General features: G+C 39.5%; 2 protein-coding genes across 4 annotated transcripts; one reads left to right on the forward strand and one right to left on the reverse strand.

Annotated features, from left to right (window-relative positions):
- The first annotated feature begins 1,494 nt into the window (after window positions 1-1,494).
- sav1 (salvador family WW domain containing protein 1) lies at window positions 1,495-10,457 on the forward strand. The gene is made up of 5 exons (XM_083924973.1): window positions 1,495-1,759; window positions 3,266-3,781; window positions 6,919-7,189; window positions 7,467-7,622; window positions 8,895-10,457. The coding sequence occupies exons 1-5, from the start codon at window positions 1,666-1,668 to the stop codon at window positions 9,106-9,108; spliced, it is 1,251 nt and encodes a 416-aa protein (XP_083781099.1). The 5' UTR covers window positions 1,495-1,665; the 3' UTR covers window positions 9,109-10,457.
- Window positions 10,458-13,660: 3,203 nt separating this feature from the next.
- On the reverse strand, window positions 13,661-25,295 carry atl1 (atlastin GTPase 1; the record flags this gene model as incomplete). 3 transcript variants are annotated; one of them, XM_083923602.1, is made up of 14 exons in its annotated part: window positions 13,661-14,007; window positions 14,751-14,765; window positions 16,547-16,978; window positions 17,059-17,130; window positions 17,353-17,409; window positions 17,986-18,113; window positions 19,547-19,685; window positions 19,800-19,892; window positions 20,081-20,137; window positions 20,366-20,416; window positions 21,627-21,731; window positions 22,713-22,847; window positions 23,335-23,585; window positions 25,262-25,295. In XM_083923602.1, the coding sequence occupies 14 exons, from the start codon at window positions 25,293-25,295 to the stop codon at window positions 13,891-13,893; spliced, it is 1,686 nt and encodes a 561-aa protein (XP_083779728.1). In that variant the 3' UTR covers window positions 13,661-13,890. The 3 variants fall into 3 exon arrangements, with proteins under 3 accessions (XP_083779728.1, XP_083779729.1, XP_083779730.1); XM_083923603.1 differs by having other exon boundaries at window positions 25,256-25,295; XM_083923604.1 differs by having other exon boundaries at window positions 23,335-23,575; window positions 25,252-25,295.
- Between the last annotated feature and the right edge of the window lie 785 nt (window positions 25,296-26,080).

Raw genomic sequence — 26,080 nt, forward strand, 5'->3', positions numbered from 1 at the left:
TTGTTCATTTTCTTCTAAGCTTGTGTTTTGTACCTCTGAAGAACCAAACGTGAGGTTAGGCTGTAAAGAAAACGAGCTATTTTACAGCTGTAAAGCAGTAGTTGTTGTTAGGAAATGAGTAATATTTTACCATGACACTGTACTGTGTGTATTTATCTTGTGAGGAAGAGAAAAGCAATACTGGAGTTCACTTTTTCATACAAGTGTTCTTTGTCTGTGTTGTCAAAGAGATTAATTGTGTTAATCCGTCTTTCCTTTTTAAAGCCCTTATGTAAAGAAGAAACTAACCTGTCAGTGGTAAAATCATGTAAACAGAACAGTCAAATAATCCGGTGACCTTTTCAAGGTGTTTGCTTTCATGTTTCACTGCCTGAAGTCACACAAGTGAATGTCAAGTGGTAATACTTGCTATTTAAATACATTTGTTTAAAGTCTTGTTAAACTGTTGCAATATGTAAAGCTGTGCCATTATGAATGTTTTTGAATAAAGGACCTTATCTTTATAATGAAGCCTAAACACTAAAGATTAAAACAGGGTAATGTTTTGTGTTTCAGGTGTAAATAAAACACATGAATCATGTCTGGTTTGATCTTTTACTGGATTCATTTGTCTGCCTTGTATCAGTCTATAATGGACTGTTAAGTGTATTTTAATGAAGTACTGTATTTCACTTTCATTTTGGTACCTGTTCATGCATATTTGTATTTCACGTTACCTTATACTTACTGTATGTGTGGTGATGTGTTTTTGCACTAACTGTATTTATGTTTTTGTCTGGTATCAGCGTGTCTTCTGTCACTACCTCTTGGTCAGGTTGACACTGAGAATGAGAAATTGTTCTCAACTGACTTATGTGGGTAAATAAAATTAAAATAAATAAAAACTACAATACATTTCAAGTACACATTTTACTTTTTACTCTCACTTCACTCCCCAATATTTTAATATTAAATAATATTTTATTATATTATAATATTTAAACATTAAAGTTGAGTTTACATGTAAATGTAGTTACACGTCACTGTCATGGACCATTCTGTAAAACAGTAATTTTATTACATTCTGTTTCTAATATTTATGAAATTCAAAGTAATATAAATACCACTTTGAATACTTGCATATTTGTATTTTATGTTATTTATTTATATATATCATACAAGGCCAGGGATAAATCTAAATGCATAAATAAATACAGAAGTTAAAAGATAAATGAATGCATGAATAAATGTACAAATAAATAGAAAAAAATAATGAATGAATACATGTGTGAATAATTAAAATAATAAATGCTTTAGATTTATTTCTACTTTTTTTTAATGTGCGCATATGTAAATGAGGTCTCATGTATTTATGCATTTATTCCTGTTTATATGTATTGAGTCATGCTGAGTCCTCCGCAGAGGGCTCGTTTCCAGGTGGGCAGGGCTGCACAGTGATCCGTTCCCCCGTGAGGAGGACCGGCGGTGGGAGTGGAGCAGCTGCTCAGAGCGGACTGGACCAACGGGAGGAAAGCGCTCATCCAGAGTCACGTTAGCTCAAGTTAGCTGGCTAACTTGCTGCCAGCTAATCTAAAACATACTTCAGAAATGTGTACTTTCGAAGGGTTGTTGTGCCACCATGACATTTGTTGTTGATGCTTTTCTTTTCTCCCGAGCCGTTGAGTTATGCTCTCACGAAAGAAAAGTAAAAACGAAGCGTCGAAACCAGCCGAGGTCCACGGGAAATATGTGAAGAAGGAAACGTCTCCGCTGCTGAGAAGTAAGTTAGCATCTGTTAGCTCACAGTTAGCATCAGTTCAGACAGGTCACTGTTGAGACAATAAGTAGTGAGATATAATAACAAACATGCCTGTGTGACCGTGTGGAAACACAATGTCACATTGTTGTGCCTCATAAGTCTGTAAACAAGTGTTTAACTGTGTTTTTGTACACTGTAAACAAATTGCTAACATAGTTAAAGTGCTAGCTAGCTGGCAACATTAACATCCGCTGCAGTGTCAAAATAAAAGCTGTGAGCTAACTACTTACATTTATAACAAGAATACAAAACCACTAAACAAAAGAAGTGTTTGATTGGTTTGTTTCCTTTATTTGTAACTGTTTCCTGATGTTATATTCAGCGGAAAGTGTACTGGAAAGCAGTGGTGTAAAGTAACTAAGTACATTTACTACATTACTCACGTAATGTACTTTAGTTCAATTGTACTTTACTTTTTTTACATCTACTCCTCTACATCTCAGAGGAAATGTTGTACTCCACTACATGTATTTGGTAACTGGATCTTTACATATTCAGATTATTAATACAAAATTCTCAACAAATTAGATAGGATATATTGTAATGGATTAAGCTATACATCAGTATATAAAGTAATTCATATTACCCCTACCTCAATAATTCTAATCCAATAATATATTATTCTGAAACAGTTCATTCTGCGTTATGAGTATTTTAACTTTTTGTACTCAATTTTAATGCTGATAGTTTTTTACTTTCACTTCAGTAACATTTTGAATGCAGGATTTTTATTTGTAGCAGAGTTTTTCTACAGTGAGGTATTACTACGTTTACTTAAAAGCTTTGAGTACTTCTTCCACCACTGATGAAAAGACATATTTGGTGCTAGTTAGCTTTTAGTTGTCTGTTTGTATAAATGTGATGAATGGTGTCATCTGTTGTTGACTTGACCTTTGATGTTTAATAGACTGTTACTATGAAAAAAAATCCAAGTGCATTATAACTAACAACTCATTTGCGTTATATATCGTGTCGCTTACCTATTAGTATTATTACTTACTTTACTATTATCAGTGGTGGGAAAATTAGCAGCACTCTGCTGTAAAAATTTTTTTGAAGTATTAGAAACAAAGTGAACTTAAGTATCAAGTAAAAGTTATTATGCATACTGAATGACCCTAGCAGTGTAATGTACCATATTATTGTTATAATTATTGATGCATGGAAGTAGCATTTTAATATTGTAGTTCAACTTCTTCAACATATATCCCGTTATATACTGTTATAAACTATAACAATAATATGAATTATAAATAATTATATAACATGTTTATTTTATATGCTACGTTTTTTACCTGCCAAACGTCATGGAGTATAAAGTATTCACAATGACATGTAGAGGAGTAAGGAAATACTCGAGTAAATAGCGTACTTGGTTAGAGCTCTTCCCTGCCTGTTGGTACAACTTCTGTGTTATCGTGTTGACTGATATTCACAGTTGCACTTGCTTTGTTTACATTGTTGCAGATCTTATGCCCTCATTCATCCGTCATGGACCCACTATTCCCAGACGCGCAGAGGTCCCTCTGCCAGATATGGCGCCCTCTGCCTACCCTGTGGCACCCACCCGGGAGCCTGTGGTGTCCCGTAACAAGAGTTTTCTCCGTGCCCCTGTGCAGAGGCCTCCTCACGAGGTGGCCCGCAGAGAAAGCCACCGAATGTCAGCACCTCCGTACCTGCCTCGCAGTCTGGGAGACCTGCCCCACGAGTACGGAGGCTCCTCACAGTCCTTCCTCACAGACGTGAGCCCCATGTCTGAGAATGGAGACGCTGCCCGCTATTATTACCCCTCTGAACCTTACTATGACAACCAGCAGCACCAACAACAACAGCAGCAGCAGCAGCAGCAGCATCAGCAGCGCCAGCCCAGGAGGGTTCCCGACCGCTTTCCTGAGGACTATAGATACTATGAGCACAATGAACACAACTTCCAAAGACTTCCACGACAGCACACTCCCCCAGCTCCAAGCAGACCCCCTTCAGGTAAACATGAAATGTGTTTTGTCACTCGCTTTTTATAGTATTGGTTTAGATATTTCTTCTTTAAAGCAATTCTTACCTTTCTTGCATGTCTCAGTTAGAGCACTCAGCCCTTCCCTCCAAAGTCCCATCCTCTTTCCAGGGAAATCAACAAAAGGTTGACTTTGACAGGCATTCCAGTGCATTTTGCCTAGGAGGTCCGAAACGTCAGATTTCCCATGGCACTTGAACGCAGCATGAGCAGCTCAAGTGAAACAGAGCAATAAATGACAGACAGGGAGCCCTGCAAAATAATCTTATTCAGATCGAATAAAATTATTGGTCAGATTTTTATTAGAAATATTTTTGAATTTGATATTTTTGAGTTTAAACACTTGGTGGTTTTAGTGTGCCATACACTTATTAGGAGCATTTTAAGATTACAAAAGAAAGTGTAAAAACGCCAGAAAGGTAAGAATTGCTTTAAGGGAAAGTAAACAAGTGACAAGAAACTGGAAGCAAAGAAAGAGTTTAAAATGTGACCAAGGTCAGAAATTGCAATCTTGAACTGCACACGTGGTTTTGGAAAGTACATGGCAGGCAGTCATAGTCTCTTGGGGGACTAAAACTTGTTTTATGCCCTTTTTTCCCCTGCAAATTCTGTGATATGAGTGGAGTAGTCATGTTTGAGGATGTCACCAGCTTGTCTACAACTTTTGAGATTTGTCTTTTGGGGAATGAATGATCGCTTGTATGATCGCTGTTTTGAAACGTCAAAGGAAGTCAAATGGATTGGTTTTGGATCATACATACTGTAGGCCACTGTGAAAGGAATGAGGAATGCAAGCTGCTGGTTGTCACTGAAAAGCTCAAAAGAGCAATTTTCAGTTTTCCTGAGGGATTAAATATTTTAAATTAGTGCTCTACACTGTAAACATTAGAATGATGTTGGTGTGTAATTTCCATGAGATTGAATGCTTAGGGGTCGCAGGAATTTTCCAACCCTCTCAACCTTTTATTATGTGGCTGACTTGTCAGCGTCGTGTATATGGTTTAGTATTATGTCAGACCCGCCTATCGCATATCACAGAGTCTTGTTTGGCGTGAACTTAAACAAGCATTAGGGGCGCTGCATTTTTCACCTCTCTGTTTGCTGAATGCTACTGCCAGCAAACTAGCAATTTGCAGACCGCCCCCAGTCAAATGTCTCAGCTCCAGACTGCTCGCTTCTATGAATCATCTGATTATCTGTAAGTACGGTTACATTGCACACGTAAGGTTAATGCACTGTAAGCAGAGTTGTTTTGAAGGAGACCTCTACCTGCAAGTAGCAGACGTGTCCTTTTTAACAGGAACGGCATTATTTTTGTGCTGTTAAAATTCAGCTTTCACAAACAATGGTGATAAAGAAAATAAGATGCCATTTGATAATATACTATATATATTTTTTTGGTTGTTCTTTATATATATATATATATATATATATATATATATATATATATATATATATATATATATATATATGTGTATATATATATATATATATATACAGTATATATATTCACTTTCATTTAATAAAACCATCAATTTACAAGTGTATTTTGAATAGAAGGAGAGATAAATTGGCCAATAATCAGTGTTAAAATGTTGGTAAAAACCTTAATACTGTTTGACACTATTACATTTTAACCCAACTTTTAAAAAGTTTGATCACACAAAATAATCATAAGCATTTGTGACACGATCAGCATCATTTCACAGGTTTTGGTTTTACATTGCGTCAAGTGCATCGTTGAGATCAAACTAAAGGTCAAGTTGGACAATAGTGTGTTTCGAGCGAGGGACGCTGGAAGTTGGATGGTAGAAAGTAAGGAAGGGGCCTTGTGATCCAGTTGTAAAAAGGTCTCTAGTTTAAAAATGTGCTCAAGAGTAAAACAGTTTCTGGAAACTGCAGGGGAAAACATTTTCTTGCAGTGGAAAAAAAATCCAACTTTTGGATTCAAGTGAAACCTAAAATCTGTGTTGAAATACATTTTTACCCTCATCTGGACCTTTTCTTAAAACAACATCTGGGTCATTTTCAGGGGAAAGTTGGTAACCAAAACAAAACTTTTATGTTAGGAATCATTTGTAAAATGTATTGGCTCGATTTCATCGAGGTGACCCACGTCATTTCTTCAGTACAACTACTGCATGACCAGTTGTAAATATACTAGTCTACTCTCGACTGTATCTTGTGAAATTCCTGTGATGCATTGAGCTTTAGGTCTGCAGTGAGTGTGGCTCTCTGCCATTTTTCTGAGGAAAAGGGCAGAGATGATGATGATGAAGTGGAGGAGGAGGAGGAGGAGGAGGAGGAGGAGGAGTGCATTTCTGCGGAGCGCTCGCACATTCCGTCCCTTCACTCAGCAGCTGGCAAAGAGCTCCGGCTCTGTTGCTGTCACTCTCGTGCAGAATTTATCAGATTGTAGCCGCCATTTTGCTGCGATACTTCATTCCCCGCACATTCTGCTGTGTTTTCAACTCTTTCTGGGTCCCTCCGGGCTCACTGGGTTTTTGAGTCACAATAGCTCCAGCTCTGTCGAACTCATCCACACAGCTGTTGGCTCAACATTCCTCACTGACATTATTCACCAGTAAAAGTACAGGACATGTTGAATGAAACCACTCTGCTGTCTGCTCTTACAGAGAGTGTTTGGAAGTTCAGTGGTTTGCTCTCTTCCGGTGAAAGCTCCAGTGTGTATGTCTGGCCGTGCAGAGATCTCTGCCTTCCTGTCCAAACCTAACAGCACTCCCATTTCCTAGCATTCATCAAATGATGTCGGTCAGAATAAGATGCTCTGTCACAACAGAGTCAAAGGGATCGAGCACTGCTGTCTACAATCACTGCAATACTTCAAACTGCATCAAGCCTTAAGTAGTGATTCATCACATTCCTCCCTTATCCCAATCTATGTTCAGTTGCCACATCAGAATTATCTTTTTAAATGCTCTACACCCTCTCCTTTAAATTTCATTTTCCCACGCATTTTGTTTTTAAGAAATCTCCCTAAATATTTTGTCTTTCCCAGCGGCGCTGTTAGCTGGCAGCTGCTCTGCTGTATGTTTGTTCAGACATCTCTCCCTCTAGGTTTCTAAAAAGAAATGTTTGTTTTCCTCAGGCATAGGTCGAATACAGGCCAAGTCCCTTGGGAACCTCTCGTGTCTAACGGGAGAGGACCTCCCCCTTCCGGGCGGCTGGACCGTTGACTGGACCATCCGTGGCAGGAAGTACTACATCGACCACAACACGAACACTACACACTGGAGCCATCCTCTGGAGAGGGAAGGGCTCCCTCCAGGCTGGGAAAAGGTGGAGTCAGCTGAGTTTGGGGTCTACTATGTGGATCACATCAGCAAGAGGGCACAGTATCGACACCCCTGTGCTCCCAGGTATGTCACCAGAGTGAAGATATAGATTTTGTGTCTTTATAAAACTGCATTTTTTTTCAATTCCACTTTTATTTATCCCTTCCTCACAGCCCTTAATGCTACAGTACCAATGGGGCAATGAACTTGCTAGAAAATTTCTTAAAGTTCTCATCAGTTTATATTTTCTCCTCATAAAAGGTTTGACCTGGGTTTATTAGCACAGTCTTTTGAGTTGTCCAGACTGGTTTCAACCAGATAGAATCAATAATAAAAACGATATAACCTCTGTCTGTTCCAGTGTGCCTCGCTATGATCAGCCTCCACCATTACCACCTCCTGTGACCTATCAGCCGCGTCCTGCAGAGAGGAACCAGCCTGTGCTGGTGCCAGCTAACCCGTACCACACAGCGGAGATCCCAGACTGGCTGCAGGTGTATGCCCGTGCCCCTCTCAAGTGAGTATAATTATCTCTGAAAGGAACAGTTATTTTCATCACTGAATAATCGATTGCTCTATAAATGAATATAAATACAATTTCCTGAAGGCCAATGTGTGGTCTTCAAATGGCTTCTTTTGTCCCTAACTCTGACTCCATGCTTGCAACAGCCGCAGGCATTATGTTTTGAGGTTGTCCATCCGCCCATACGTCCCATATCTCAGAAGGGAATGTCTTCAAATGTCCACAAACCAATTTAACTGATCAGATTACGGAGGTCAAGGTCACTGTAATTTCACATAAATGTCTAAATAAAAAGATAAAAAGATTGAAGTGATGACATCTTATATCCAAAAGGTCAACTTCACTGTGCCATCATAATGTTTCATAACTGAGGAACAGAAGGGGAGACATTTGGTCAAAAACTAAAGCAAAAAGCACAGATGACCTTAGCGATGGTTATAGTTTAGCGTCTCTGTAACTTGTGACAGTGAATTGAATATTATTTACACTTGTGTTTCTCTTAGTGTGAAATTTCAAAATGATTTCTGTTACTTGTCCTACACTGTAGTCATGGGTGGCACTAATGTAGCAGCCAATATTTTTTAACTCTACATCATTATATGGCTCTTTCTTACGTCTCACCTAATCGATGGTGACCGTACGCAGTTTAGTTTTCGTTTTTTGCAAATGCCAGTTTGTTTCTCACCCAAATGCAAAGCACATTGTGTGCATTCCTAAGTCCTTAAATATATGTTGAATGCGTTTCCTCCTTTGTAAAACATTTGAAAAACCTTTATTTTGATTGATGGAAACTTGCACATCAGCATGCATTCTCCTCCTCTTATTGAAATATTATCACCTTTTAATATGCGTTACCACCTCCCCAAGTCAATTGAAATGTGTGTGTGTGTGTGTGTTACTGGCACTTACTGGTGCCTTTTATGGGTGTTGGTAGTACAGCTAGACAAATACCAGCCATATCAGCCAAATATTAGCTTATTGCAGATATATTGGTGTGTTTTAAGTAATTTAGAGACAGCGACACTACTACTTAATTGGTCCATTGGAAAGCACTGACAAGTTTATTTTTCAACTGTAAAATGTCACACACAAATAAGGATCTGTATCAAGATTGTTTGTTGTCAAATAACAACATCAAGTATCCGCCTCATAGGTCCAGTAACGATATTTGGTAGAATAAGAGGTATAGATAATACAGGCTTTCTCGTCCAAAACTTCTCAAAGTACCTTTTTAAAGTAAAATAAATATCTCCCCTTTTACATCAGGTATGACCACATCTTGAAGTGGGAGTTGTTTCAGCTTGCAGACTTGGACACGTATCAGGGCATGCTGAAGCTCCTCTTCATGAAGGAGCTGGAGCACATTGTCAAATCCTACGAGGCGTACCGGCAGGCGCTGCTGTCCGAGGTGGAGGCTCGCAAGCAGCGGCAGCAGTGGTACGCCCAGCAGCCCAACAAGAACTTCATTGGGAACATGTGACGTGCCACACCTCTCTGAGGTTTCCACAGTTAGGGAGCGGTCAGGGCTTCCTTTTGAAATCACGATTGACTCCCGATTGCCTCTTTTACCAAACACATCTGTGCCTTCGCTTGATCCAAATATACCAGACAGGAAGTCAAGACACACATAGGCCGGGGCCCCCCGTCCCCCACCACGAGACACTCAATTTCTGAATGACCATGTGACTGAAAACACTCCAATGAAGAAGAAGAAGAACCTATAATGTGCCGCGTCTGGGGAGACAGCTTGTGGTGCCATTTACAGCCACTGCTCTGAGAACTGAATTGCTGTATGGATTTCAGTTTTTAACACTGAGGACAACAACAGAGTCTGAAATATGTCGGATATTTGTTCAAAAACATCCTGAGATTGTGCCTTTTTGCATAAAATAAAATGCAGCAAAACGGAGCAATTTTATATATCAGCTACTCTGTCATTTTTTTCCCGCAGGAGAAAATGACAGGCAGCTTCTTCTAATTTGTTTCTATATGAAATACTTCATGACTATTTTTTGCTTTTTGCTTTGATACACTCATAAACCGAAACCTCTTTACATTAAAAAAAGTGCATTTTTCTTTTGTTTTTATGGCATATCCTTTATAAGACAATCCAACACTTTCACAGATATTTAAGTTTTGATATGAAACACGTCTTTATTTAAAGACCCTTTGTTGGATGAAGCATCACGTTTGATGCAGCGGTTTGAGCATCTCGTGGCTCTTGGCATTACTGTAAGTCAGGAATATTCGTTTGTGTGTGTATAATGAAACATAAATAAGCTACTGGAACTTTATAAAAACACATCAGAAGACACACTTAAGTTTGCCAAACGAATGCAATTCAACTTCTTGTTTTGTTGTTTCTGGATTTTTCTTGCCTCGGTAATGCCTTAATGTTCTTGACACGTCTCTTCTGTGGAAGAAGTTCAGGTTCTTGGAAAAATCGGTCCACAAATCAATCAGCTTAACTCCCTCTTCGGAGACTCAGAAATGTTTTTATGCTGGAGGTTTTGTCTTGTAGAGACTGGTGCTAACTTCCAATCAAGTCTCTCATTAAAGTAAAAAAAAAAAAAAGACCTGTTTTGACATTACTTTCAGAAGTTACAACAAAAACTATTCACAGTAGAATAAAGAGGGGGGAGTGTTTAATAAAGAGTAATTACAAATCTAAACATTTCTGAATGTCCTAATAGGCTAGCTGGTTAGGAAACGGTGGAATAGGTTTCTAAAGAGCCTCTCTTCACTATGCAAGAAGGTCTCAATCACATCTTTTTACGAATGCTGTCATCAGTTTGTACATATCTGATTTTATGGATTGCAAATACAGGACATAAGCAATAAAGTCTGCAGTGAAGAAAAATACACTTCTGCTTATACAGTTGTTGTCTCTTACTACCTGTTCTTTTTCACGTAGAGTTCACTTTATTGTTAAACCACAGCAATAGTTAGGAAACGCTTCAGTTAAAGCATAAATCTCACCTTTATGTGTGGATGTAATTTTAAGAATATTCAACAAATTAAATCACTCATGTGGATGAAACAAACGTATCAGACACAAGTATGTTAATGTCTTAAAGGTCCCATATTGTAGTGAGTGAGATTTCCATGTCTTTTTTGATTATAAAGTAGGTTGAAGTGTTGTGAAAGTATCAAAACTCACTCCACAGTGAAACTCATGAAAACTCTGCCTTTAATCGAGCCGTCAGGAGTTCCTGTATGGTTGTGATGTCACAAAACTGGTTAAAATCATCCCTTTAATAAGCAGCTGTGTCCTACCGCTACTCTGCTCATTTCATTCATGGCACAGAATGATTTTTGCATAGTTTGTGTGTCACTCAGCTCCTCTACTCTTAACGTTACTCTGTTTAAGTCATCTCCTGTCAGAACACCACAGTAGCGAGAGCAACAAGTTAAGCTGTCAAGTGTTTGAATCTCTGCTCCGCACGGTGACATGCCTGTGTGCAAGAAAACACCTGAGGGGGAAGAAGATTGGGGGAACGATGCTATTTAGGCAGAAAGTGCCGCTATAGTGACTTTACAGTCATTCTCTGGCTGCAGTAACGTGCAGAGAGTGCAGATGCAGTTGACCAATCAGAGCGGACTGGACTTTTTCAGGAGGGGGTCTTAAAGAGACAGGCGCCAAAACACACACAGGATGGATACAGGTATGTTCAGACAGACAGGATGAAAAAAAATAAATTTTAACATTAGAAATGTAATTAAAATATCTTGTTTCTGGTGGCCTCTTTGGCAGAAAGATGTTACTGCCTGTTCTTTCAGAGCCTCCATCTTGTCAAGTTCACGGTCACTCTGTGTGTTGACTATTTATTTAGTCCGTCCCCTATATGTTACCCTCCTAAATCCATACACACACGTTCCTATTAGACTTCTGTCTAATCTCTGTCCTCTCTCTTTCCTTACTACAAGCCTGACTCACAAGTTGGAAGGTCAGGATTTCCGATTACAAGTAAACGCAGGATAACCGTTAGTGAAGATCTGGGCCGACAGACCAACCGCTGTCAGCAGCGTCACTGACATGGCGGCCTATTTACATCTAGCCCGCAAATGTTGCCACCAACAGCCTTTTTGCTGATATTGTTATAAAAAGGCAAGTAGAAGTGCTTTCAGTAGTGGCTCATATCTTTGATAGATATTAAACTTAAAAGTGAATTAAATGGATGAAGATCGTACGGAGTACACCTTTAAAGCAGAAACCCACAACACAAGTATGAACCTGAAAATGAGCACAATTTCCCTTTAAAACATGTCTGGAGGGAATCTTCAAAAAAATAACTCAAGTCTGGTTTTCAGTAATTTGGTCCAACTTTATTAGTAATTTCATTGCAACTGAAATGTTGTAGTGTGTGTGCGGAAACTTAGCAGTGTTGACTTGGAAGAGGTTGATTCATTTGACCTTTCGTTACACTCCCGCCATAACTGGAGATGATCTAAGTGTCGGCGGGGGCGGCTTAAGGAATGAACTGTTAAATCCAAGAATAATACATTGTGACACATTTTCTTTTTTTAACAGATAAAATCTGTTATCTTAACGGTTAATTTTGGAGCGTCAACGCAACACAATGTAAACAAATGCTACTTTTCTGACGTAAGAATGCACACTCCAACACAGCCATGAAGAAATGGGCTTTCGAAAAACCTCAGGGATCTTAAACTGGACTTAGATGGTTTCTTTGTGTGACGGCCTCGCTGATGTTGATTATACATTGTGGAAGACTCAAGAAGCCACTCTGCTGCAGTGCCTTTAAATTTCCAACCGTTGAGGTCAAACCTCAGTATAAACTTGCTAAATATGCATGACAGTGTTCCTGTACTGTCGGTGAACAGAAAAAAAACAACATTTCAATGCTGCAGCTGTATGTGATGCAGACGTTTTACAGTGAGCTCTATGATTCGGGGTTATTCAGTGAGCTAAAAACAATAACCACAGTTATACAGATGTACAGTAACAGTCTACAAAGTCAAAGTATTAAAACACCAAAAAGTGCTGCCAACAATGTAAGCCTTTTTGTTTACAAATGCAAGCTTGTTTTTGGTGCCGGGCTTCTTCCACCATGCAACAGTTTCTTTCACAGATGATTCAACTTAAGTGTGTGAAGATGATGAAAGAGAAGTGGAATGAGGATCCGTTTTCCAAAAAAGCAGGCCTGCTGTCGCCCCGCCTAATAACAACGAGCTTTGATTCCTCAGTGGCCACAGAATAGCTACATTCCTCGGATTTGCTCGAACATTCAGTGAGAAACACAACAATGGCTTCACCCACCACCTCTACATCACAATGGAAACCAAACACACTCTTTCCCCCCTCGACCTCAAAGACTAAAAACGCACATATAGAGAGGATCATTGCATAATTACAAAACTGCAAGCAGACTACAAAGTGAGCGATAATGTCAGCTATGTTGTGTAAACTTTGAACTATTGTGTTTTTGTCTTTCCACCCAGTGCATTTTTGTGCACAAAGCAAATCCCTGATGCAGAAATCAACCAAACAAAACTGTATACAACTAATAAATGTGCCACTGAGTGTTTTTGCATGGAGTCAAGCTGCAGTAGGTGTGAAATCCTTTTTTACATGTTATGGCACAATATACCACTTTGTCACAACCATTAAAACTCATTCTTTTCATAAAGTATACCTGGTTTAAGAGCTTAAAGATGACAGACACTAACCACTTACCATGCCAATGGTGCTTGTAACGCTTCGTTATTTAACATACAGTACATATTCTGGCTTTCAAACATCGCAGATCATAGATATTGATTCTTATAAACAGCACTAAACTTCAAAGAACAGAACGATCGTCACAAATGGGGGAGTTCACCGATTTTGGCTATACTTTGAAAAATCATTGTCGGTGCCAAATTAAATGATGGAGCGAGAAAAAGAGAGCGTCATTGACATGAAATCGACAGCTGATTGGATGTTGGATATGCCGAGGTCTCCTCTAGAAGAGCCTTTGGTATCTGTACAGGTGATATTTTTATCACAGACAAAAAAGTGAGACAATGGCAATAAATGGCATCCATCGCTTGAAAACAGGCACCCGAGATGCTCTGACACTGCCTATACATGAACATTGCACAGTTCGTTATTGGGTTAAAGTAGTGGACGTACTGGTGGGCAGCGCCAGCCAATACCATAATAAAAGAGTGCCTGATGAGTGAGGATGTGCCTCCTCCTCTGCCTCCTTCTGTCCATCACCAGGAAGTCCCTGCTGTGCTCTTTTCTTGTCTTTTCTTATCAGTCCCTCTTCCTGTCCTCCTCCTCCGCAGCTTCGTCCACCTGAGGCCCGCCAGGGAAGGCGTGGTGGTACAGGTGCCTGTGATTGGCCGCTACATTGTACAGCTTGTAGAGAGCCTGTGGAGCAGAGATGAGAAGGAGGTGGAGGTTATACAAGCGGAGGATTTGACTCCCTGAGGTCGCTCTAAAGCTGACGTATACAGAGAAACGCCTGGAGGTAGTTTTATATTTTTGCCAATTCTGAGATTATTCTTTCAGTCAGTAGCGAGGGTTTTGCATCATATAAGTCAGGGGAATCTATTCTTTCTTTCTGGTGCAGTATAAAGTCACCATCCTGCACTACCTTTGTGTGAAAATACTGTATTTGACTTTTTTTTGTTTTTAAACACCCAGTGGAAAAACGTGTTTTGAGGAATAACTCTATAGTCAATCAGGGCATTTTTCTCTTTTTTTCAATTTGAAAAGTTGTATTCAGGTGTTTTGGAGCTCCAGTTGAAGTTTGGTGCAAAGTACTTTTTCTCAGTAAGTTACAGCCATCTGTTTTTATTGTCCTGGGAGCTTGTAACAATTACAACATCTTTTGGTCAAAATAATCTCTAGCGTCAAAATCAAAGAGATGTATATCACTGGAAAACAGTCAACCCAATATGTCGATATATGGAAGACTGCAGTTGTTATTTTCATACAGTGTTTTTAAGGGTTAAGTTAAGGTCAGGTAGGTGAGTTTGGGAGCAATATAAAAAAATGACACATAAAAGTAAAAAAAAAAACATTAAAATGTGTACCGGCGTATTTATTTGCATATCTCTGAGCATCTAAATCCACAATTTTGAGGAAAATAATCAGATTGTTCCACTTACCTCATTTGTGCTCCCCTGCAGAGGCATTAGATGACAAAGAAAGACTAGTGTGAGCACATATATGCATACATAACATAAAGCCTGTTCAATAACAAGTCATAATTGCTGTAAATAGATCTGGTCTTCTTCTCTCGGATGGAAAGGTGATTGTTGCCCTCTGGTGGTTTTAAGTAGTATCACCTAATTTATGATAAGATGTTAGATAATAAGACGAGTGTACAAAGTGGTTTATTTTTTAAAGCTGATTAATTGCATCAATTTTAATAAGAGGTCGAGTCTTTTTTCTTATTCAAAAGTGTTTGTACTGCGATCTGTTTTTGTTTCTGACTCCTGGTTGGACAAAGCAACTTATTTAAATAAGTGAAGTTGGGTATTGGGAAAGAATGAGGGCCATTAACTGACTGATTGAGAAAGTAATCAGTGAAATAAACAATGACTATTCACTGCAATGACCTTTACTCAGTCGTAAACTTTGAGGACTCACGATCTGATTTCTTCCGACAGTAGTAAACCCAGGATTTGTTCATTTTTTGGAGGCAAATGCTTAAATTTTTTCAATTATTACGTCCAGATAGTACTGACATGATAAGTTGAGTCATTGGTCAGCAGAAAATTCCTTTTGCTTGATTGTTTATGTCATTTGTCGAGCAAAACTGCCAAATATTCACTAGTTTCAGCTTCTCAAATGGTCTTCGTTTTATATTGTTGAAAGGTGAAGTTCGGACCGTTGCTTTTTCGCCAAAACAAGCAACTTGAAGGAGTCACAGTCAGCTCTGGAAATTTGTGACGGTATAGACTAGACTTATTAATTAATCAAAAGATTATACTTCTACAATTTTGAGGTTTTTTTGGTTTAAAATGAAACAGTCAGATTAACGTTGAAGGTGTTTGACCATTTCAGATCATTTCTAAGATCGCTGCCATCAGATCATTGCACCGTTGTGTATACAGAGAGTACCTGATATTAAACCGTTGCTCTGTGCTGAACATACAACATACTATGCATTAATAATATTATAGTGATTTTGGCTCAGTTGGGGATTTTAAATTTGAAATCCATTCCTAAAGCATGTATTCCCTCTCTTTTTAGTTTAACATGTTGTGCATTTCTGTAATCTTCTTTTTCATGTCAGGTAGTTAACCAGTGTCACTTATTGATGCTGTTGATATGTTCATTTCTGTTCATTTCCATGGTTTTGTATCTGAGGAAACCCCTTGAAAACAGGGGTTTGTCCTCAAATTCATATTTTGGAGGGTAAAACCTGATTTATTCTGTATATTACGTGTATCCATGTCTAGTTTGTCTGTATGTGGACATTTAGTGCATGTGGCTGTGCACATACAAAGAGCTTTTTTATCTTTCTGCAGTGCACCGACTCTTGCTGGCTATTTTGCATTATTAATTATTACAATTATGATGTATTAATTATAACATTATTCACTGTTCAATAACAGTTAAACTTTTCAGAACAATACAATCAGAAGCTCCTTATGTTTTTCTCATAATCTGTCCACTGCTCCTTAGATTATTGTATGTTTACATTTGAACTACAATTAGTCTGCTTATTTATACATTTTTATTTTTTAGGTATCTTTTATACTGTATTTTTATACATACATATATTACTGTTGTGATGTGTCTGTGTGTAATTCTGCTGTTACACTGCAATTTCCCAGCTTGGGATCAATAAAGTATTTCTATTCTATTCTATAATAAAGTGAACTTGGTGAGTATTGATTCAAATAACATAATGATTAAGTCTCTTTTTTTAATGTTTATGTGTTTGTTGAATTACCTGGTCCCACAGCGCACCGGCCACCTGGTCGATGACGGCGCCGAGTTCTCGGTATTCCCCGGAGTACCGGATGTAGGCCCAGGTGCAGAGAGTGATCAATGCCAGACCCAGGATCATGTTACACAAGCTGGCAATGATGTCCACGCCCACAAAGCCTGTGATGCCCGCCGCCACGTACATGACAAAGATGACCACGAACAGGGTGGCCGGTGTCCGGGCTGCGTGGAAAATGTTCTTGGAGTCATTGTGCTTGATGTACTGGACAAACACCTCGTCGATTTCTCCCTCCAGCTGCTGCAGGTAGCGGCGGCTGAACTCCTCTCCTCCCATCTTCTTCACACCCCGAAACACCTGCAGGGCCTCCTCTCTGATGACGCCGTGTCGGGCCTGCAGCTCGCTGGGGGCCAGGAAGGGCCGGTCACCCCCACAGACCTGGGAGCAGAACGGAGAGAGTCAGTGAAGGGGGATTACACAAACCAGGGGATCCACTCGAAAATCCTGTTTTCACCTACCCCCTCCATTTTCTTGTTGTACAGATCCTTTGCGGCTGCTACTGCTGCCAGATTATTCGCCTCTGCTGTGGCCTGAGAGGAAGCAAAAGATCATTTATTTTAAGGTAAACCAAGATCAAATAAGAACACCCATACAGGGAAATGTGTCACAGCAGCAGAACTTTAAAAGCTGGAATACTACAGTATATACGTAGATTATAGTTTATGCAATTGAAACAATACAAAATAATATATGCACCCAAATAAATAGTTAATAAATAAAGTGAATTATAATATAATGTGGAGAAAGTATACCTGCAGCATGGACTTTGGATGTGGCAGCTCCTCACCTTGGTAGATTTTAATGTACGCCTGAAAAAGAATATAAAAGAAATAGAACATTAGAAATACTTTATCGATCCCCAGGGGTAAACAGTGTGTGTGTGTGGGGGGGGGGGGTGTTTCAACTTGCATGTGTAAATAGGAGCAAGAAATAGATCAATAAAATGATGTGCAATCATATTACTATGGAATACGTATACAACAATATGATATAAACAACAGTCTAAATAATAATAGTGCTGAAATAAACTATGACACTATGAAAATGAACTATTGTGCAGTATAACCGCAGTGTAAGAAGTAAACAAAGGGATTACAAAAAGCATTAAAAGTAACAGAAATAAAGTCATGTAAATATGTTGGAATTAGTCACAGTCATCTGCAGAAACATACTCAGTTTCATAGATATTACTACTACTAATAATAATAATAATAATACATACAACGTCATAAAAGGACATTATGACTTCATGTCCAGTGAACAGGGACAGTTTGATTTAGCTTTAGATAATCTGAATGCAGAGTTTAAGCTATAATGATTTTTATAAATATGTGAATATTTGGTTGGTTTGTGTGTTTCATATTAACATGTTTTTCTGTCCTGACCTTGAAGTACTCCACCAGGCCTCTGCAGGTGATTTTGCTGCCGTTGATCTCCTTCACGTCGATGTTGCGAGGGCTGAGAAGCCACGGGACCAGAACCTTCAGGTTGTTTATGAACTCGACGTCGATCTCTAGACGGGGGAGGAGAGAGTGTTTATGAACAGTATGTGCTGAAATTCAACAGTGTTTGCTCTGATATATTCAGCTTCTGGTGGTATGTGTGGTAGTCCAGTAAATAAGTGGGAAAGATTCAACAGTTCAGAGTAGCAAACAGTTTTTTTTCTTTCCCGAGCGCTGTTTCTTAAAAACTCCTGCACAATTTATAAAAAGTCTGCACTGGCTGCAGGGTTACATTGTTTAGATTTGAAGCTTTATGTTTAGGATTCTTTTTATTAATGCCTCATGTATTTTGGGTCCTAACTCAGATATTGTTTGTATTTCTTACACAATATTCATACATTTATGTGAATGCTTTTGTAAATAGCACGTTTATGCCCCACCTGCACTCACCTACTCTCTAAATTACCTAATTAAAATGTCTACATATCTGACCTTTTATCAAGATTAAAGTGTAATTCCGGCCTAAAATCACATCCTGACATATTACCCGAAGCACCAACAACGTAGTTAGTGAACCCGGAGTTTATTAAAAGGGTGTTTTAAAGACTTACCAAATGGCCCCTGTACCAGCTCCTCTCATAGTAAAGTCCATTCAAGTCGATTAACAAAGTCAATCCAAAAGGAAGGAGCCCATTGGTGCTTTGTTTTATGTGTAGGGACTCTTATCATGCTACTGCAGAGGTTTGGTGTTATTTTGAGCAGTATTAGTGGTTAAAAAAGACGTTTTATTGCCTTCACCGTGCTGCCCCGAGCTAATCAGTGTTAGCCACGTCGGGCTGTTAACTCTCTCCTGGATTTCTCTGTTAATAGTTTATACATGAAATAAATTGTCTCGATGGCTTATTTGATGTATGTAAGTGCTGAAAAGGACCCTGGGATGATTTTGCACCGGAATTACACTTTTAGTCTACAGCCATGCCATCATGTTCACAATAATACTGACATTTAGCAGGTGATGTTTGTTAGTCGTCTTACTTCAGATTCTAACATTTGCTAATTAGTGCTAAACACAAACTACAGCTGACGCAGATAGGATTATCTTTTGTTTTTGCTGAATTATAGTCATGAATTTAAGTATTGGACAGTTAGTAATTCTGACCTGATGATAGGTGAAAGGTTATTGCAATTAATCCTAGAAGGAACATTATTGTATCGGCTAACTTTCATGGCAGTCCTTCCAAGACATTTCCTTGAGAAAAAAAACTGAATTGTCGACCTCATGGTGGCACTAAAAGGAAAAATCAGAGGATCACTAAAATCAGCAGAATTCAACATGAATGTCTGTATAAAGTTTCACGTCAATCCAAAAGTCGTCAAGATATTATAGTGTGAACCCAAATGATGGACTAACCGACCCACAGACAGACAGACTGCTCACAGTCAGAAACAAGTCTGTGTTCATGAAACACTGAATGAAACTGTTATAAGACAAGAGGAAGTGTACCTATAATTCTTCCGTCAAAGTGTGGGTTGGTGGCCACTTTGAGGCCGGGGTGGGGCATCAGGAAACAGGAGATGTTGGTGAAGCAGGAGTGGATGTGTTTACGCACGTTCTGCAGCTCTTCATGCTGGTTCTCTGAGATCTAAACCACAAACACGACCACATACATCAGGTTTTTAGACATGCATTAGTTCAACATCACAGCAGAGATGTTGTGAAAGATGGAGGAGTGAAACATGAATTCATGCCCACTGACCTTCAGCCTCTTCTCGAGGAACTTCATGCCTCCCTCCTGTCCGTAGGGAAACTCATATGGAAAGCTCCAGTCTCGAACGAGGAAAATCATGGACTAAGACCAAAAAAAGCCGTGTGACAACAAGATCTAATACATTATGTTCAAACGGTTGATGCAAATAAGTTCACTTTTGAATCCCTTCAGCAGTTATCTAAACTTTCCAATACTCATTCAGTTTCATTTCCTTACATAACAAACCTCAATTGCAAATCCATCCAGCCAGTGAAAATGATTTACAGTACCTGGAATGGTTTGAGGAAAGTCTCCTCCATAGCCAGTCTGCCGTACTCAGTGAAGAGCTAAAACAAGACACAGAAGACTGAATGAGTGAATGTGTGAAAAAAAACATTTTTTATGAAAGATCAACAGGAAATCCGAAATTCTCTGGGGGCACATTAATTCAGAATTTGGGTTCAACGGTATTTCTCTCACAGGATTAGTTTGTGCTGTAAACTAAATCATAAAGACAAATTCTAATGTGCTGCTAACAGGTTTCAAATCTGTGCTCTGAGCTAAGACAGCGTTACCTGCAAGTGCTGAAGGTCGTCCTCTTGTACGTTCTGTGAGATGTTGTAAACCTGAAAAAGACCATTTTATATATTTAAAAGGAAGTATAAAGTACAACAATTTAATAAGACAGTCAAAGAACAAACAAAGACTAAAAGTCTACAACAGCATGAGGCTCTGTGAGTGGCAGGGTTTTGAGCTAAATGCTGGGGATCATCTCCATGTGATTGGTAAGAGCTGTCTTTGCAGTTTAAATTACAACAGAACGAAGCGAGACAGACGTTTCAAATGCAGTTTAAATGGTAAAAATCTGTTCAGCCACTGTTGAGATATCAATGTCAAAAGCCAATTTGATTAAATTAAAGGATCCACCTAAAGAAAAACATTGGAGTGAACATTTGCTCCATGCTTTGGAGCATGTATCTAAATTTTTATTTATAGATCGACTCGTGTTTTATCTCATTGTTTTATTCTCAGTTTTTTGTGTTTTTTGTCTCAGTGTTTTTTTTTTTAACCTATATATGTAGGAAATTCGCTCTTTTGGCATTTTTATATTTTCAATTATTTGTTTTTATTATTTTATTTTTTGCAGAACTTTCTGTTGATTCTAATCTATTCCTTGTTTTATGTTTTATGTCGTTTTTATTGGTCGTAACTAGTTTAACCTTGGGTATCAATAAAGTAACCTAACTGCTAATGTTTAGCAGTTTCAGGTCCGCATTTGGAAGTTAGCAAATCAATAGTGCTAACTTCCAAAGCGCATATTTTTTCTTTTTACTTATAGTACAAACTGCAGCTGCCCTTATAAAGTATGTAGTGCTGCAAGCAGTGTGCATGCAATAAAGACATACTACTTATACTACTACACTGCCACTTTGACCCTCTTGCTATGCAAAGGATTGTGGGTCAGCACAGCCAGAAAAGCATGCTGGTTTTCTTACTGCAAAAATCCAACCGGATGTGGTAGGACATCCTGGTATTTTTGGCGCATTTCTTTGACATTTGGACACCCACAATGTTTCTCTGGCATACAAATAGAAATATTGTAGTATTGGTATTGGAATGCAGCGTAGGAATAATTCTCAGGGAAGCATTAGTGAATTTAATGGCGATCCATCCACTAGTTTATTGCAGCAGCATATTTCAGTTCGGACCAAAGTGATGTACAGACCAACCACCCCTACAATCACGCCGCTAGCTTGGCTGAATATACAAACACATAAATATAAATATAAATAGTCTTCACTGAAAGAAAAGATGTGTCAGTACGAGTGAAAGTACCTGCATGGAGCTTATCATGGTGCTCAGTGCAAACACAGTGGCTGAATCCCTCAGCGTCGACTGGCTGTCAAACGTGCCTTGCGTGTCCATTAGCAAAACAGCGACCTGCGAAATTAAACAGACGAAGAGGCCGACCTGTTGCTGAAAGGTATTCATTACACACCTCTACTGCGCTCAGAAAAAGAGAGTCTGAATGTATGTGTGTGAGGGATAAGACAAGTGCTGGAGTGGCAGGGAAAATATAGGCAAGAAAAATGAGTGAGGAACCAGCTAGTTGAGCTGAAAAATCAACAGTATGATACAATAAATTCAAAGCTGATTACCAGTAACACTCTGGCTTTTGCTGGTGCCTTCTGTGCAGACTAAAAATGGGAGACATTTGGCCGATGCATGTGCGTAAAAGAAGCTAGTTAGAAGTGCCTAAATGCAAGAAATGGCTTTTCTTCAAGTGTGGTTTAAACGCTAACCACTCTGCACTTTCATACAGCATAAAAACTCAAGCAGCAGAACCACAAGGTCTGCCCTGAGAGGGTATTGTGTAGTCCTTCTTGGGGCCAGTTCCTTTGGTAAACTGTTTCTGAGGTGTGTGAGGGCCTCTAAACTCTCAATGACAATACCAATACAGCTAAGGAACAGCACCTCTGAATTTTTAAAAATTGTCTTTTAAGCAATCAAAAATGTGACCACTTTTAACAGTTTAGTATGATGGTATTTAATCTGATTGTATGGTTATTGTTTTAGCCGTCCTGTCTAACCCATGTTTGTTTGGCTATGTGTATGTCTTAAGGAGTCTGTCAATCGATGACATGCTCTACTGTTGTTATCTGTTTTTGTGTGCCTTCCTGCTAACACTGGCACATTTACAGAAATGTGGATCAATGTGCACTGTTCTTTAAATAAATAAATGAAATGAAGTGAAATGAATAACGCAGACCTGTTGCCGAGATAGAAATATAAAAAGGAATGTGTAAAAAAAACAACAGAAAAGGGTAAGCAGAGTATCTGTGTCAGATTTCATTAGGCCTCATTACACCTTGCATTGTATTCATCTACTCTAGAGAATGGTATGCGGTCACAGGATTTCACCTTTCTTCCGTCTGGCTTGTCCACCAGGAAGACCTCGCTCCAGATCTGGATCCCCGTGGTCTCCCTCTCTGAGCCTCCCCTCCAGGAGAAGCCGGTAAGAGGCTCGTCTGCATCTCCGAGCCACGTTTCAGATGCCTGAGCACAATGGGATCAGAAATGGTACTTCAATGGTTTAAAGTTCTTGTAATAATATAGTATATTATAAATACGTGCATGCAAGCCCACCCATCCTAGTACAAATAATCTGATGAACATCCCTTTCACTACAACAACGCAGTCCACAACCTTACTTTATACTTATTTTTCATTTCTCTTTTTAATTCCTAACCATTTCTTTATTTATATGCCTATTCTGATACTGATGTATTTACATCAGTATCAGAATAGGCATGTACAGCATCCTATGTTTTCTTGCTACACAAATTCACTTATTGTTCATTGTGACAGTCACTGAAAAACAAGTAACGAATCTGCAGAAAATGATCGATACTGCTTTTGGTCAAACCTCAGTATGCAAAAGTCTAATTGCAATCCTGAACAACAACAAAGGGAAAAACGTATTTGTGTTGCATTTTTAAGATAGAAGGGCCACTCCATCACCAGCACAGACTCAGACACTTACATGGTTGTACATGTAACGCAGCATGAAGTCCATGAGGAAGGACTTGCCCTTGCGGAAAGCTCCGGCCACAGAGATGGCCACCACCTCCCTGTCTCTGACCTCCTCTGCCAGCAGGATGCGGCTCAGCGCCGCCTCATCCAGCTCGAAGGTGTGGTCGTCTTTGACCAGCAGCACCTGCACAGGCCGGGCTCGTCCATCCGGCTCCTCCTCCTCTGAGCTCCAGTCGTAGACTTGCTTGTCACTGAGCGACCCTGCAGGACAAGAAAAGGGGGGAAAGATTCCAATGATGGAGTGGTGCTCTGGGGAATGACCCTGAAAGAGGATTTTTGAGTTTGTATATGCTTGCATTCAGAGAATAGTAATGCTGATTAGATTTTCCTACATGATTACTTGTAATGAATACTTGTAATCATTACTGGAAAGTCAACTAAAATGTTATTATATGAATGAGTGATCAGCCAGAACTCATTCACAGTGATGAGAACCAAACTTAGTGGTCCATTAAGACGAGGAAATAGGGAAATAGACTCCATTATTCCTTCCTGTTATGGCCAGATCAATAGCATCGCCTGCCAGCTTGTTAATCCTAATAATGAATCATGCCATGCCACCCATCCCATCTGTTTGTGTCCAATGAGATCATGTGCATTCAGAGCTTCTTCTGGCGCTTTCCAGGCAGTGACTCAGTGTGTTTCCAATCTCTGCTGCCTCACGTAGAGTGTGCAAGCTGCAGGACCGTCCCGATGCACAGACTGGAGGGACTTTAGCTTCCAAATCCCATACCTGTCAATGTATGCTTAATGGTACAGCAAACCTGTGTCTGACCATGAACGTTCTGCAAAGCACCAAAGGATTTCCGAGGTTTAAAAAGAGAAGAAGAAAATCCACACACGACACTCACTCCAATCTGTGTGGTTCTGATGTTCTTTTTGAGGATGGAATTTATAATTAAAGTCGTACAAAGGCACTGTGACACATTTAAAGGGTAGCAGGGAAAATTTGGGAGCATGCTAAAGGATTAATGCAGGGTGCCAAGAATGCACGGTGAATAATTTAAGGAGGAATCAACCAAGGTTTCCTGTCAGGCCTGAAGAAGACTGTCGGTTTGACTTCACATCTTCTGCAAAGGCCTCACCCGGGGCGGCACAAGCCTTTGCCTGGTTAACCTGATCATGTTCCTGCTGCTCGTAACACAAACCAAAAGACGTCAGAAGCACCGTTTGCTTAAAGTGGGTCAAATCAAATAAACTCAGCAGCATTTCCTCCCCTTTTTCTCCTCAACCTTGATACAGTCGTCCAGTCCCTCTTCTCTCCCCTTGCAGGCCTGTATTTAAAGTGAACCTGAGCCAAAGAGTGATGTCAGTGACAATTAGGATGCAGGTTATCATCACAATCATGGTGGCGGAGGTGATGATAGCAGTAATGATAAAGATGATGGTAATAAGACTGACAAGCTATTTACTGATGCAGTATTACATAATTTGATGGCAGATGCACCACGGTCATCATAGGAGGCTCAGTGTGATAAATACAGAAGGGTATTTTTAGGCCTTTTCGGGGCCTTAACTGCCCCAACAGACTCTTTCATGTATGATGATTGTTGAAATAATGATAACATTAATTCACTACAGGTTTTTAATGGTGAAAATGTCTGTTCGCTTATGCTTGATAGGCCGATATCCATGCAGTGACATTAAAACAAATGTGGGAATATTTCTCACCACGGGTACCATTAGATGTGAGGATCCAAAATAAATACACACTGCTTACTATTGTGTCGAAAGAAAAAACAAGCCCTTCATCATGGTGGAGTCTAATTGGCTGCATTGCTTACACCCTTAGCCTCGACGGGAATATGAGGAAGAAAAAAATGTCTGTGCGTCAAGGAAAGCATGAAATATATATGAAATATTGTACGTACACTCACCCCAGCTGTCTCTGTCTTTGCGGTGTTTCGCCATAATACTGTCCTTTTAGCCCTATGTGTGTCCGTTAATGAGCCACCCTAGTCGGCAGTCATGGGTGTCGAAGGGTTGGGAGGATGCCCTATGTCCACCGAAACGATGCTCGGATCGCAGGAGGATGATGGAGCTTTTTATTCCCAGCGTGATGCAGGACTCAAACTCGCAGCCAGGGGGCGCTGGTGTCTGTTGTTGCGAACTCAGTGTAATGTGGCGGCTTATTAATGCGGAAAAAATGAATGTGGTTCAGCGGACTTTGCGTAGGAGTGAGTGCAACCACTAAGTATGTTTAATGTAGCTGTTGAAGTCGGATTCAAGTGGTTTTCATTGAGTCTGCTGTGAAAATAAATGCACAGCTTTCATCGGCAGGTGGCGGTAATGGCACAGACAATGGGACACGTGCTGCCTTCGCGTACTGTCGTAAATCCCCCTACAGAACTGAGCTACATACACACTGAGGCTAAAGTGTGTGACTAACAGTGGTGGTAGAAGTATCCTGTACTTCCTGAATTCAAAATTTTACTTAAATAAGATAACAGAAGCATTATCTGCATGTACTTATCAAAAGCAAAAGTACCCTATAAAGTCATATCATTTTTTAAATAAAAAATAACTAGTAACTATAAGGAGTAAAAAGTACAGCTGTATAAGTAAAAGCACTGCATTTAAAATTTAACTTAAATAAATGACAGTACAGAAATAGCACCCACGATGAAGGCAAAATAGTCTCTGTCTTCTTATCTTTTCATCGGTTCATTTAATTTCTCTTGTTGTTCATTTGTCGA

This window comes from Echiichthys vipera, assembly GCF_963691815.1.
Source record: "Echiichthys vipera genome assembly, chromosome: 12".
NCBI lineage: Eukaryota > Metazoa > Chordata > Actinopteri > Perciformes > Trachinidae > Echiichthys > Echiichthys vipera.